Genomic DNA, 12,642 nt, shown 5'->3' with positions numbered 1-12,642 from the left:
ACGGAGAGAATTCTTAGGGATAGGATTTGCGCGCATTTGGAAAAGCATGACCTAATTAGGGACAGTCAGCGCGGCTTTGTGCAGGACAGGTCATGTCTTAGTAACTTGACTCGACTTTTCAAGGAGGTGCCAAGGGTGACTGATGAGGGTAGAGGAATGGATGGAGTCTACGCGGACTACAGTAGGCTCATCCAGAAGATGAAAAAGATGGAATCCATGGTGACTCGGCCACGGGGATTCAGGGTTGGCTTGCTCACAGAAGGTAGAGGGTAATGGCGGGAGGGTGTTTATCAGGCTGGAGGCCCGAAACGAGGTGTTCCACAGGGACCCCGTATCGGGACCTCTACTGTTTGTGACAGATATATATGAATGGCTTGGATGGAAATGTCAGCGGGTTAGTTGATTTGAATGTGATACAAAGATCGGTCGAGTTGTGGATAAGGTGGGAAGATTGTCAAAGGAATACACATCAGTTGCAGGTCCGGGTGGAGAAACGGCAGATGGAGTTAAGTCCGGGTAAGTGTGAGGGGCTGGCACTTTGGGAGGTTAAAAGGTAAGGGAAAGGATGGAGTTAGTGAAGAGCATTGATGTGCAGAGGGATCTTGGAGCCCACCGCTCCCTGAAAGTGGCCACACAAGTAGATAGGGTGGGGTGGAAGGTGTATAGCGTGCTTGCCTTTTATTGCTCGGGTAACTGAGTACATGAGTCGGGATGTCAGGCTGCAGCTTTATCAGATTTTAGTTAGGCCGCACTGAGAGAACTGGGTTCAGTTCTGGTTGCCACATTCCAGGAAGGATGGGGAGGCTCGGGAGAGGGCGCAGAAGGGGTTTGCCAGGATGCTGCTGGGATTAGAGGGTAGGAGCTATAAGGAGAGGCTGGAAAACCTCAGGCTGTTTTCCCTGGAGGCTGAGGGGAGACTTGATAGAAGCCTATAACATTGTGAGATGCTGAGATAGGGTTTGACAGTTAGAATCTTTATCCCTGAGTGGAAATGTGTAATACAAGGGGGATTTAAGGTGAGAGGGGAAACTTCAAAGGGGATGTGAGGATTTTTTACCCAGAGAGGGATAGGAGTGTGGAACACACTGCCGGGGGTGGGGGGTGGGGGAGGCAGGGGCATTTAAGGGGCTTTGAGATAAACACATGGATATACAAGGAATGGAGGGGTATGGACCAAGGGCAGGCAGAAGGGGATTAGTTTAATATAGCATCATGTACGGCACAGCCTGATGGGCCGAAGGGCCTGATCCTGGGCTGTACTGCTCTACGCTCGATTGCAATCTCTGATCTGACGGTGGGACACGGATGCTCCGTTCAGCGCAACATGACTGTTCCAGCTCGTTTATGAGCAGAGGCTGGACGGAGTAACAGACAGCGAGGTTTCTTGCATCCTCGCAGGGTGTGGGCATAGCTGACAACACCCGACGCTGGTGCCCCCCCCCCCGCCCCCCCCCTCGCCACAGGACCGGCAACTGCCAGGCGAGCCCCCCCCCCCGCCATGTCCAAGTCGCCTGGGGCTGAGCTGAGGCCTGGTCTCAGGCTGCGGCCCACACGTGTTCGACGTGCCCTTGTTGCTGTTATCATCGCAACTCTCTTGTGGGTTGCTGGTGGGAGGGGACACTGGGCGGGGTCCGGCATTCACCACCTGGTTGCCCTCACGACCATCTCAGAGGGGCGCTGAGGAGTCAACCACAAAGTCTCAAGGGCGAAAAAATTCTCTCCACTGCAAACCAGAGCAGGACTTCACAGGAAGGTCCTAGGGAGGGTTGCTGAGCAAAGAGTCCAGGTTCACAGCTCCTTGAAAGGGGAGTCGGGGGTAGACAGTGGGGAGTACGGGGACGCGTTGCACAGGGAGGGAGGGAGGGAGTGTGGAAGCAAAGATGAGGAACGGCAGAGGTAGAGTCATAGAGATGTACAACACGGAAACAGACCCTTCGGCCCAACCCGTCCATGCCGACCCAGATATCTGATAATGAAGAAGGCGTTTGGTATGCTTTCCTTTATTGGTCAGGGTATTGAGTACAGGAGTTGGGAGGTCATGTTGCGGCTGTACAGGACATTGGTCAGGCCACTGTTGGAATAGGGAGATTTAAACAGTCCTTGAATGAGCACATGGGTGATGATGGGACAGTGTAGGGGAGTGAGCTGAGAATAGCTCACAGGTCGGCACAACCTCGAGGGCCGAAGGGCCTGTTCTGCGCTGTATTGTTCTATGTTCTATTCTGGTCTCCCTGCTACTGGAAGGATTTTGTGAAACATGAAAGGGCTCAGAAAAGATTTACCAGGATGTTGCCAGGGTTGGAGGGTTTGAGCTACAGGGAGAGGCTGAACAGGCTGGGGCTGTTTTCCCTGGAGCGTCGGAGGCTGAGGGGTGACCTTATAGAGGTTTATAAAATCATGAGGGGCATGGATAGGGTAAAAAGACACAGTCTTTTCCCTGGGGTGGGGGAGTCCAGAACTAGAGGGGCATAGGTTTAGGGTGAGAGGGGAAAGATATAAAAGGGACCTGAGGGGCAACTTTTTTCACCCAGAGGGTGGTACGTGTATGGAATGAGCTGCCAGAGGAAATGGTGGAGGCTGGTACAATGACAACATTTAAAAGGCATCTGGAAGGGGATGTGAATAGGAAGGGTTTGGAGGGATATGGGCCGGGTTCTGGCAGGTGGGACTAGATTAGGGTTGGGATATCTGGGTCGGCATGGACGGGTTGGGCCGAAGGGTCTGTTTCCGTGCTGTACACCTCTATGACTCTATCTCTGCCGTTCCTCATTCTTGCTTCCGCACTCCCTCCCTCTCTCTGCAACACCTTCCTACCCTTCCCGTGGTGTAGACACCACAGGGGAGGGGATGGTGTAGTGGTATTGCCGCTGGCCTGTTAACCCAGAGACCCGGGTAATGCTCTGCGGAGCCAGGTTCAAATCCCACCGTGGCTGACAGTGGAAACCAACAAGTATCTGGAATTCAGAGGCTCGTGACTGCTATCAATCTACTGCTGATTGTCGGGGGGCGGGGGACAATTCCCATCTGGTCCAGGGAAGGGAACTGGCATTCTGGTCTGGTCTGGTCTGGTCTGGTCTGGTCTGGTCTGGGCCTACACGTGACTCCAGACCTACAGCAACGTGGTTGACTCTTAACTGCCCCCTGGGCAATTCGGGAGGGGACAATACATACTGGCCCAGCCAGTGACACCCTCATCTCGTGAACGGGAGAAACAAAATATTATCGAGGGAGCTCTGACAAAAGATCTCAAACAAATTCAACATCACCTCCCTCACTCTCACACTCCACACCTCTTCGGGGAAAAAAAAAACAGGGACAGATTTGAGACAAAAATTAACCCTCATAGAGTCGGAGATCCCTGACTGGGGCTGTTAACCTGGGTCCAATCAGGGAGCCCCGGCTGACAGGTAGAAACAGGAGGGTCCGGGGGGGTTTGCTCACTCTGAGAAGCCTCTGAGGGAGCAGGGTCAGTGTCAGGGACACTCCCCGGGTAAATAAAGAGGGACTTGGTGAAGCAATACTGCCCACTGTTCCTGTGTAACGGGCTGGGAGAGGGGGGGCTGAATTGCCTTCTGTCCCTGTGTAACAGGCTGGGGAAGGGGGGCTGAATGGCCTCCTGTTCCTGTGTAACAGGCTGGAGGAGGAGGAAGGCTGAATGGCCTCCTGTTCCTGTGTAACAGGCTGGAGGAGGGGGGCTGAATGGCCTCCTGTTCCTGTGTAACAGGCTGGAGGAGGGGCTGAATGGCCTCCTGTTCCTGTGTAACAGGCTGGGGTTGGGGGGGGGCTGAATGGCCTCCTGTTCCTGTGTAACAGGCTGGAGGAGGAGGAAGGCTGAATGGCCTCCTGTTCCTGTGTAACAGGCTGGGGGTGGGTGGGGGCTGAATGGCCTCCTGTTCCTGTGTAACAGGCTGGAGGAGGGGGGCTGAATGGCCTCCCGTTCCTGTGTAACAGGCTGGAGGAGGAGGAAGGCTGAATGGCCTCCTATTCCTGTGTAACAGGCTGGAGGAGGAGGAAGGCTGAATGGCCTCCTGTTCCTGTGTGACAGGCTGGAGGAGGGGGGCTGAATGGCCTCCTGTTCCTGTGTGACAATGTATGTCCCTTGCTCTCTGTTGAATACATCACTGTGATGTGCAGACACTGTGTACGATTGAGAGACCTCTTCTGGGATAATTAAAAGGGAAACTTGAAAAGCTCGTTTTGTGATGTTTATAAATGACTTGGCTGAGGAAGTGGAAGGGGGGGTTGGTACGTTTGCCATGGACACAAAGATTGTGAATAGTGTGGAGACCTGTTGAAGTTTGCAACGGGACATTGCCAGGATGCAGAGCTGGGCTGAGACACGGCAGATGGAGTTCAGATTAGATTAGATTCCCTACAGTGTGGAAACAGGCCCTTCGGCCCAACCAGTCCACACTGACCCTCCGAAGAGTAACCCACCCAGACCCTTTTCCCTCTGACTAATGCACCTAACACTATGGGCAATTTTCCTTGCCTAATTTACCTGACCTGCACGTCTTTGGAGTGTGGGAGGAAACCGGAGCACCCCGAGGAAACCCACGCAGACACGGGCAGAACGTGCAAACTCCACACAGTCAGTCGCCCGAGGGCGGGAATCGAACCTGGGTCCCTGACGCTGTGAGGCAGCAGTGCTAACCACTGAGCCACTGTGCACTCCCCCAACCTGGAAAAGTGTGAAGTGATTCACTTTGGAAGGTGGAATTTGAATGCGGAATACAGGATTAAAGGCAGGATTCTTGGTAGTGTGGAGGAACAGAGGGATCTTGGGGTCCACGTCCATAGATCCCTCAACGTTGCCACCCAAGTTGACCGGGTTGTTAAGAAGGCGTTTGGTGTGATGGCGGGGGATTGAGTTTTAAGAGCCGTGAGGTTACGCTGCAGCTCGATAGAGCCCTGGTTAGACCACACTTGGAATATTGTGCTCAGTTCTGGTCGCCTCATTACAGGAAAGATGTGGAAGCTTTAGAGAGGGTGCAGAGGAGATTTCCCAGGATGCTGCCTGGACTGGAGGGAAAGTCTTATGAGGAAAGGTTGAGGGAGCTTGGGCTTGTCCCACAGGAGCGAAGAAGGATGAGGGGTGACTTGGGAGAGGTGTACACGATGATGAGAGGCAGAGATAAAGTGCATAGCCAGAGACGTTTTCCCAGGGTGGTAATGGCCGTCATGAGGGGGCTGAATGTTAAGGTAATTGGGGGAAGGTTTTGGGGGAGATGTCAGAGGCAGGTTCTTTACACAGAGAGTGGGGGGGGGGGGGGGGGTGAAATGTACTGCCAGCGGTGGGAGTAGAGTCAGATACAATCGGGACAATTATGCGACTCTTGGATAGGAACATGGAAGATAGTACAATGAAGGAGATGTAGGATAGTCCGATCGTAGAGTAGGACAGAAGGGCAGCAGAACATCGAGGGCCGAAGGGCCTGTACTGTTTGATGTTCAGTGTAAATGGTGAAATCACCAGTGTCTCTCAGAGGAGAAATGAAACCGCGAAAGGTGCGAGGGTGGTTTGAATTTTGACCCAGTTCTCAGAGACTCCAACACTGACTCGTCCAGAATGTTCCATCCAGGAAAACCACATCGTTTTCACCACCTTCCATTTCCCTGTCCCCTCCCAGGGTTGAACAGCTCACTCCCTGATCGCCGCATCACTCCTCAAATGCTTCCTGTTTCTGTTTTAACTGTTTTGAATGCTCCGCATCAGGGATTTTTAAATAAATCGTACAGCTCGCAATCGATGCATATCAGACACAGGGCCAGCACGAGGCCATTCAGCCCCATGAGACTGTCAGAGAGGAACGGGAGGCCATTCTGCCCCCCTCCTCCAGCCTGTTACACAGGAACAGGAGGCCATTCAGCCCCACTCCTCCAGCCTGTTACACAGGAACAGGAGGCCATTCAGCCCCCCCTCCTCCAGCCTGTTACACAGGAACAGGAGGCCATTCAGGCCCCCCTCCTCCAGCCTGTTACATAGGAACAGGAGGCCATTCAGCCCCCCTCCTCCAGCCTGTTACACAGGAACAGGAGGCCATTCAGCTCCCCTTCCTCCAGCCTGTTACACAGGAACAGGAGGCCATTCAGCCCCTCCTCCTCCAGCCTGTTACACAGGAACAGGAGGCCATTCAGCCCCCCCTCCTCCAGCCTGTTACACAGGAACAGGAGGCCATTCAGCCCCCCCTCCTCCAGCCTGTTACACAGGAACAGGAGGCCATTCAGCCCCCCTCCTCCAGCCTGTTACACAGGAACAGGAGGCCATTCAGCCCCTCCTCCTCCAGCCTGTTACACGGGAACAGGAGGCCATTCAGCCCCCCTTCTCCAGCCTGTCACACAGGAACTGCCGGTCTCCATTATGTGTTTGGAGGGAGGGAAGGAGGTGGAGGGCTGGAATCACACTCCCCCCCTCCCCTTGTGCGTGAGGGTATGCTTTTTGACATCCGCCTGGAGTCACTCAGTTCCCAAACAGAGGGCGTGACCCACACACCCTTCCCCTCAATCCCCAACTCAACCACCGAGACCTGGACACCAACCCCACCTGCACTCCCACAAGCACCCATCACCACATCGCCCCTCTCCATCCCTATCAGGACATTGGTCAGGCCGCTGTTGGAATATTGTGTGCAATTCTGGTCTCCCTGCTACAGGAAGGATGTTGTGAAACTTGAAAGGGTTCAGAAAAGATTTACAAGGATGTTGCCAGGGTTGGAGGGTCTGAGCTACAGGGAGAGGCTGAACAGGCTGGGGCTGTTGGCAGGTGGGACTAGATTGGGTTGGGATATCTGGGTCGGCATGGACGGGTTGGGCCGAAGGGTCTGTTTCCATGCTGTACATCTCTATGACTGTATGACCAGCCTCCCTCCCCTCCCAACCACAGCTCTGTTATGCTGCCACAGTTTGATCTGATTCACAAATTGATACTGAGTTATACGAACATTATTTTTAATCTGTAGCAATCAGCGACTTTCTTAAAGTTCAAACATGTCAAATTTATCATCAACGCATTGGGCTCGCTCTTTCAACTTGTTGTAATATTTGCCTCGAACGTGCGAGATTCGGAGTCCGTCACCTGTCGCTCTGAATCTCCTCGTTTTCATTTCAAAAGCTCCTGTAACTCTTCCAGTCCGTGCGCCCCATGTCTCCCTGCCTGACATAATACACAGAGTCACAGAGATGTGCAGCATGGAAACAGACCCTTCGGTCCAACCCATCCATGCTGACCCAAATATCCCAACCCAATCTAGTCCCACCTGCCAGCACCCGACCCATATCCCTCCGAACCCTTCCTATTCATATACCCATCCAAATGCCTCTTAAATGTTGCAATTGTACCAACCTCCACCACATCCTCTGGCAGCTCATTCCATACACGTACCACCCTCTGGGTGAAAGAGTTGCCCCTTAGGTCCCTTTTATATCTTTCCCCTCTCACCCTAAACCTATGCCCCTCTAGTTCTGGACTCCCCGACCCCAGGGAAAAGACTTTGTCTATTTACCCTATCCATGCCCCTCATGATTTTATAAACCTCTATAAGGTCACCCCTCAGCCTCCGACGCTCCAGGGAAAACAGCCCCAGCCTGTTCAGCCTCTCCCTGTAGCTCAGACCCTCCAACCCTGGCAACATCCTTGTAAATCTTTTCTGAACCCTTTCAAGTTTCACAACATCTTTCCTGTAGCAGGGAGACCAGAATTGCACACAATATTCCAACAGTGGCCTAACCAATGTCCTGTACAGCCGCAACATGACCTCCCAACTCCTGTACTCAATACTCTGACCAATAAAGGAAAGCATATCAAACACCTTCTTCACTATCCTATCTACCTGCAACTCCACTTTCAAGGATCTATGAACCTGCACTCCAAGGTCTCTTTGTTCAGCAACACTCCCCAGGACCTTACCATTAAGTGTATAAGTCCTGCTAAGATTTGCTTTCCCAAAATGCAGCACCTCGCATTTATCTGAATTAAACTCCACCTGCCACTCCTGTGAGAGGCAGAAACTGGGAACTGGCACTGCCCATGCCTCAGGGTTGGGATCACAGCTGTTCCCTCACTCTGTGATCCTTCTGGATTATGTATCAAGGCCCCGTTTCTGCACATGTGGCAGATACCAGATTGCAGAGGGTCGATTGGAAGGAGATTGCAAGGTGACATTGATAAACAAGTTGAAAGAACGCAGACCTGGTCCAAACCGGCCTCTGACCAGCCCATGCTGCTGTTCCCAGAGTGTGCCTGTCTCCGAGAGTCACTAATCTGCAAAATTCTTTGCCACTGAAGGTTATCTGAGCAGCTTCATCACTGACATTCAAGGGCTCTGACAGGGGGAGAGTATTAATCAGTGATGGGCGAGCGGGATGGGGAAGGGAATGGAAAGGGCTGAGGAGACTCCGATCAGCTGTGATCTCCCTGATTGCCGGAGCAGACCGGATGGGCTGAATGGCCCATGCTCTGCTTCCACATCATATGGTCTTCACTGGGGGGGGGAAGGTGTGTGAGTGTGTGTGTGTGAGTGTGTGTGTGTGTCTGTGAGTGTGTGTGTGTCTATGTTTGTGTGTGAGCGTGTGTGTGCGTGTGTCTGAGTGTGTGTGTTTGAGTGTGTGTGTGTTTGAGTGTGTGTGAGTGTGTGTATGTGAGTGTGTGTGTAAGTGTGTGTGAGTGTATGTGTGTGTCTGTGTGTGTAAGTGTGTGTGTGAGCGTGTGTGTGTATGTGTGCATGAGAGTGTGTGTTTGAGTGTGTGTGTGTGAGAGTGAGTGTGTGTGCACGTGTGTGTGTGATTGAGTGTGTGTGTGAGAGAGTGCGTGTGTGGGTGTGAGAGTGTGTGTGTGGGGGGGGTATGTGTGGGGTGTGTGTGTGGGGTGTGTGTGGGTGTGAGGATGTGTGTGTATGGGGGTATGTGTGTGGGGTGTGTGGGTGTGAGGGTGTGTGTGGGGGGTGTGTGTGGGTGTGAGGATGTGTGTGGGTGTGTATGTGTGAGGGTGTGTGTGTGGGGTGTGTGTAGGTGTGAGGGTGTGTGTGGGGTGTGTATGTGTGAGGGTGTGTGTGAGGATGTGTGTGGGTGTGAGAGTGTGTGTGTGGGGTGTGTGTGTGAGGGTGTGTGTATGAGGGTGTGTATGTGGGGTGTGTGTGTAAGGATGTGTGTGGGGTGTGTGTGAGAGGGTGTGTGTGTGGGCTGTGTGTGGGTGTGAGGATGTGTGTGGGTGTGTATGTGTGAGGGTGTGTGTGTGGGGTGTGTGTGGGCGTGAGGATGTGTGTGTGGGGTGATTGTGGGTGTGAGGATGTGTGTGTGAGGGTGTGTGTGGGGTGTGTGTGGGTGTGAGTGTGTGTGCGGGTGTGAGGATGCGTGTGTGTGAGGGGGTGTCTGTGGGTGTGAGGATATGTGTGTATGGGGGTGTGCGGGGTGTGTGTGGGTGTGAGGGTGTGTGTGTGGGGGTATGTGTGGGGCGTCTGTGGGTGTGAGGATGTGTGTGTGTGAGGGTGTGTGTGGGGTGTGTGTGTGCGAGGGTGTGTGTGGGGGATGTGTGCGGGTGTGAGGTTCTGTGTGTGTGTGGGGGTGTGTGTGGGGCATGTGTGGGTGTGAGGGTGTCGGTGTGTGAGGGTGTGTGTGTGGGGTGTGTGTGGGTGTGAGGATGTGTGTGGGTGTGAGGGTGTGTGTGTAGGGTGTATGGGGGTGTGAGGATCTGTGTGGGTGTGAGGGTGTGTGTGTGAGGGTGTGTGTGGGGTGTGTGTGTGAGGATGCGTGTGTGTGAGGGTGTGTGTGTAAGGGTGTGTGTGGGGTGTCTGTGGGTGTGAGGATGTGTGTGTGTGAGGGGGTGCCTGTGGGTGTGAGGGTATGTGTGTATGGGGGTGTGTGCGGGGTGTGTGTGGGTGTGAGGGTGTGTGTGTGGGGGTATGTGTGGGGCGTCTGTGGGTGTGAGGATGTGTGTGTGTGAGGGTGTGTGTGGGGGGTGTGTGTGCGAGGGTGTGTGTGGGGGGTGTGTGCGGGTGTGAGGTTCTGTGTGTGTGTGGGGGGGTGTGTGGGGCATGTGTGGGTGTGAGGGTGTCGGTGTGTGAGGGTGTGTGTGTGGGGTGTGTGTGGGTGTGAGGATGTGTGTGGGTGTGAGGGTGTGTGTGTAGGGTGTATGTGGGTGTGAGGATCTGTGTGGGTGTGAGGGTGTGTGTGTGGGGTGTGTGTGTGTGAGGGTGTGTGTATGGGGTGTGTGTGGGTGTGAGGATGTGTGTGTGTGAGGGTGTGTGTGAGATGTAGAACATAGAACATAGAACATAGAAGAATACAGCGCAGTACAGGCCCTTGGGCCCTCGATGTTGCGCCGATCCAAGCCCACCTAAACTACACTAACCCACTATCCTCCATATACCTATCCAATGCCCTCTTAAATGCCCATAAAGAGGGAGAGTCCACCACTGTTACTGGCAGGGCATTCCATGAACTAACGACTCGCTGAGTGAAGAACCTACCCCTAACATCAGTCCTATATCTACCCCCCCTTAATTTAAAGCTATGCCCCCTAGTAATACCCGACTCAATACGCGGGAAAAGGTTCATACTGTCGACCCTATCTAACCCCCTAATCATCTTGTACACCTCAATCAAGTCACCCCTAAACCTTCTTTTCTCTAGTGAAAACAGCCCCAAGTGCCTCAGTCTTTCCTCATACGATTTTCCTTCCATACCAGGCAACATCCTGGTAAACCTCCTCTGCACCCGTTCCAATGCCTCCACATCCTTCCTATAGTATGGTGACCAAAACTGCACACAATATTCCAGATGCGGCCGTACCAGAGTCTTATACAACTGCATCATGACCTCAGGACTCCGGAACTCAATTCCTCTACCAATAAAAGTGTGTGTGTGGGTGTGAGGATGTGTGTTGTGAGGGTGTGTGTGTGGGGTGTGTGTATGTATGAGTGTGTGTGTGAGTGTGTATGGGTGAGAGTGAGTGAGTGTGTGAGTGTGTGTATGTCTGTGTTTGTGTGCATGTCTGTCTGTGTCTTTGTGTGTGTGTGCGTGTGAGAGTCTTTGTGTGTGCATGTGAGTGTCCGTGTGTGTGTGTGTATGTGTGTGTGAGTGTGCATGTGAGAATGTGTGAGTGTCTGTGTGTGTGTGGGTGAGAGTGTGAGTGAGTGTGTGTGTGTGTGCCTTTGAGTGTGAGTGAGTGTGTGCGTGTGTGCGAGTGTGTGAGTGTGTGTGCGTGTGAGAGTGTGTGAGTGTGAGAGTGTGTGAGTGTGTGTGTCTGTGTGTGTGTGTGTGTGTGTATGTGTGTGAGAGTGTGTCTGTGTGCGTGTGAGAGTGTGTGAGTGTGTGTGTCTGTGTGTGTGTGTTGTGAGTGTGTGTGTCGAGTGAGTGTGTGAGTGTGTGAGTGTGAGTGTGTGTGTCTGTGTGTGTGTGTGTGAGTGTGTGTATGTGTGTGAGAGTGTGTCTGTGTGCGTGTGAGAGTGTGTGAGTGTCTGTGTGTGAGTGTGTGTGTGAGTGTGTGTGTAGAGTGAGTGTGTGAGTGTGCCTGTACACGGGGTCAGTTCTGAGTGAGAGAGAGTACACTCGATCGGACCGAGCAAGCAGCCTTTCCCTTGAGAACACTCACCGGGCATCGGAGCTGTCCTCGAACATTCTCTCCCTGGCTTGTTTGAAGAGCTGGATGGCTTGCTTCAATTTGTTGGCCAAGTTCTGGAGATAGACGCTGAAGTAGCTGTTGTCCCAGAGCAGCTCCAGCTTGGATTCATAGTTCGAGACGATGAGTTTCAGCAGGGAGCACGTATCTGGCAATATCTCCAACAGGTAAGGGGGGCTGTTCTTGAGCTGCAGCCGGGGATTCTGACAAAGTTTCACCAACTTCTGCAGCTGCTTGTGACTTTTCTCCAGCGCTCGCCGATCTGCTCGGGAACATTCGAGCTCAATGGGACATTGCCCTCGAGGTGGGGGGTACCTGGACGGAGTTGCCATACTGCTCTCCCGAAATACACTGATCCACATCTTCTGTTCCCTTCAAGCCATTGTGTCTGACACACACTTCCTCCTTCGCCAAAGCAAAACTGCTCTGTTCAAGGACCGTGACAGAGAAATAGGCGTCACAGAGTTCAGTGAACAGTGAACGACTCTGTAAGGGACTGGACTGGTTAAACCACAAACCCCTGCGTCTCTCCGACAATAGCAGTGAGTGTCAACCTTCAGCCCGCGGCAGGTCAGGGATGGACAGAGAGCAAGTGGGAAGGGTCTCTCTGAGAAGGCAGGGGCTCGGAGAACAAGCCTTTCCAGGTGAACAGGTTCAGAACTCAGGAATGTCAATCCAGGGAGCGTGCGCGCACACACACTCACAAACAAACACACACTCACATAGACACACACACACACACATTCACAAACAAACATACACACACACTCACACACACTCACACACATTCACAAACACACACACACTCACATAGACACACACTCACACACACACACACACAAACACACACACACACACACTCACAAACAAACATACACACAAACTCACACACACTCACACACATTCACAAACACACACACACTCACATAGACACACACTCACACACACACAAACAAAAACACACACTCACAGACACCACACATCCTCGCACACATACATACATACTCACACACACTCACTCACACACA

The 12,642-nt window shown here is 52.9% G+C and overlaps 1 protein-coding gene across 1 annotated transcript in view; it reads right to left on the bottom strand.

Moving 5' to 3' along the window:
• Positions 1-12,395, bottom strand: part of LOC148139421 (E3 ubiquitin-protein ligase CBL-like) — a 54,754-nt gene extending 42,359 nt beyond the window's left edge. The window contains exon 1 of the mRNA XM_087980807.1: positions 11,588-12,395. Within this exon, the coding sequence (XP_087836933.1) occupies positions 11,588-11,976 (389 nt within the window). The 5' untranslated portion in view covers positions 11,977-12,395. The remainder of the gene's footprint in view (positions 1-11,587) is intronic.
• Between the last annotated feature and the right edge of the window lie 247 nt (positions 12,396-12,642).

The sequence above is a fragment of the Chiloscyllium plagiosum genome, unplaced genomic scaffold, assembly GCF_037043375.1.
Source record: "Chiloscyllium plagiosum isolate Xiang-an unplaced genomic scaffold, Cpla_swu_hap1 HiC_scaffold_38, whole genome shotgun sequence".
In the NCBI taxonomy this organism is placed as follows: Eukaryota; Metazoa; Chordata; class Chondrichthyes; order Orectolobiformes; family Hemiscylliidae; genus Chiloscyllium; species Chiloscyllium plagiosum.
Note: the sequence above shows the minus strand (reverse complement) of the source record. Positions and strands in the feature narration are given on the sequence as shown.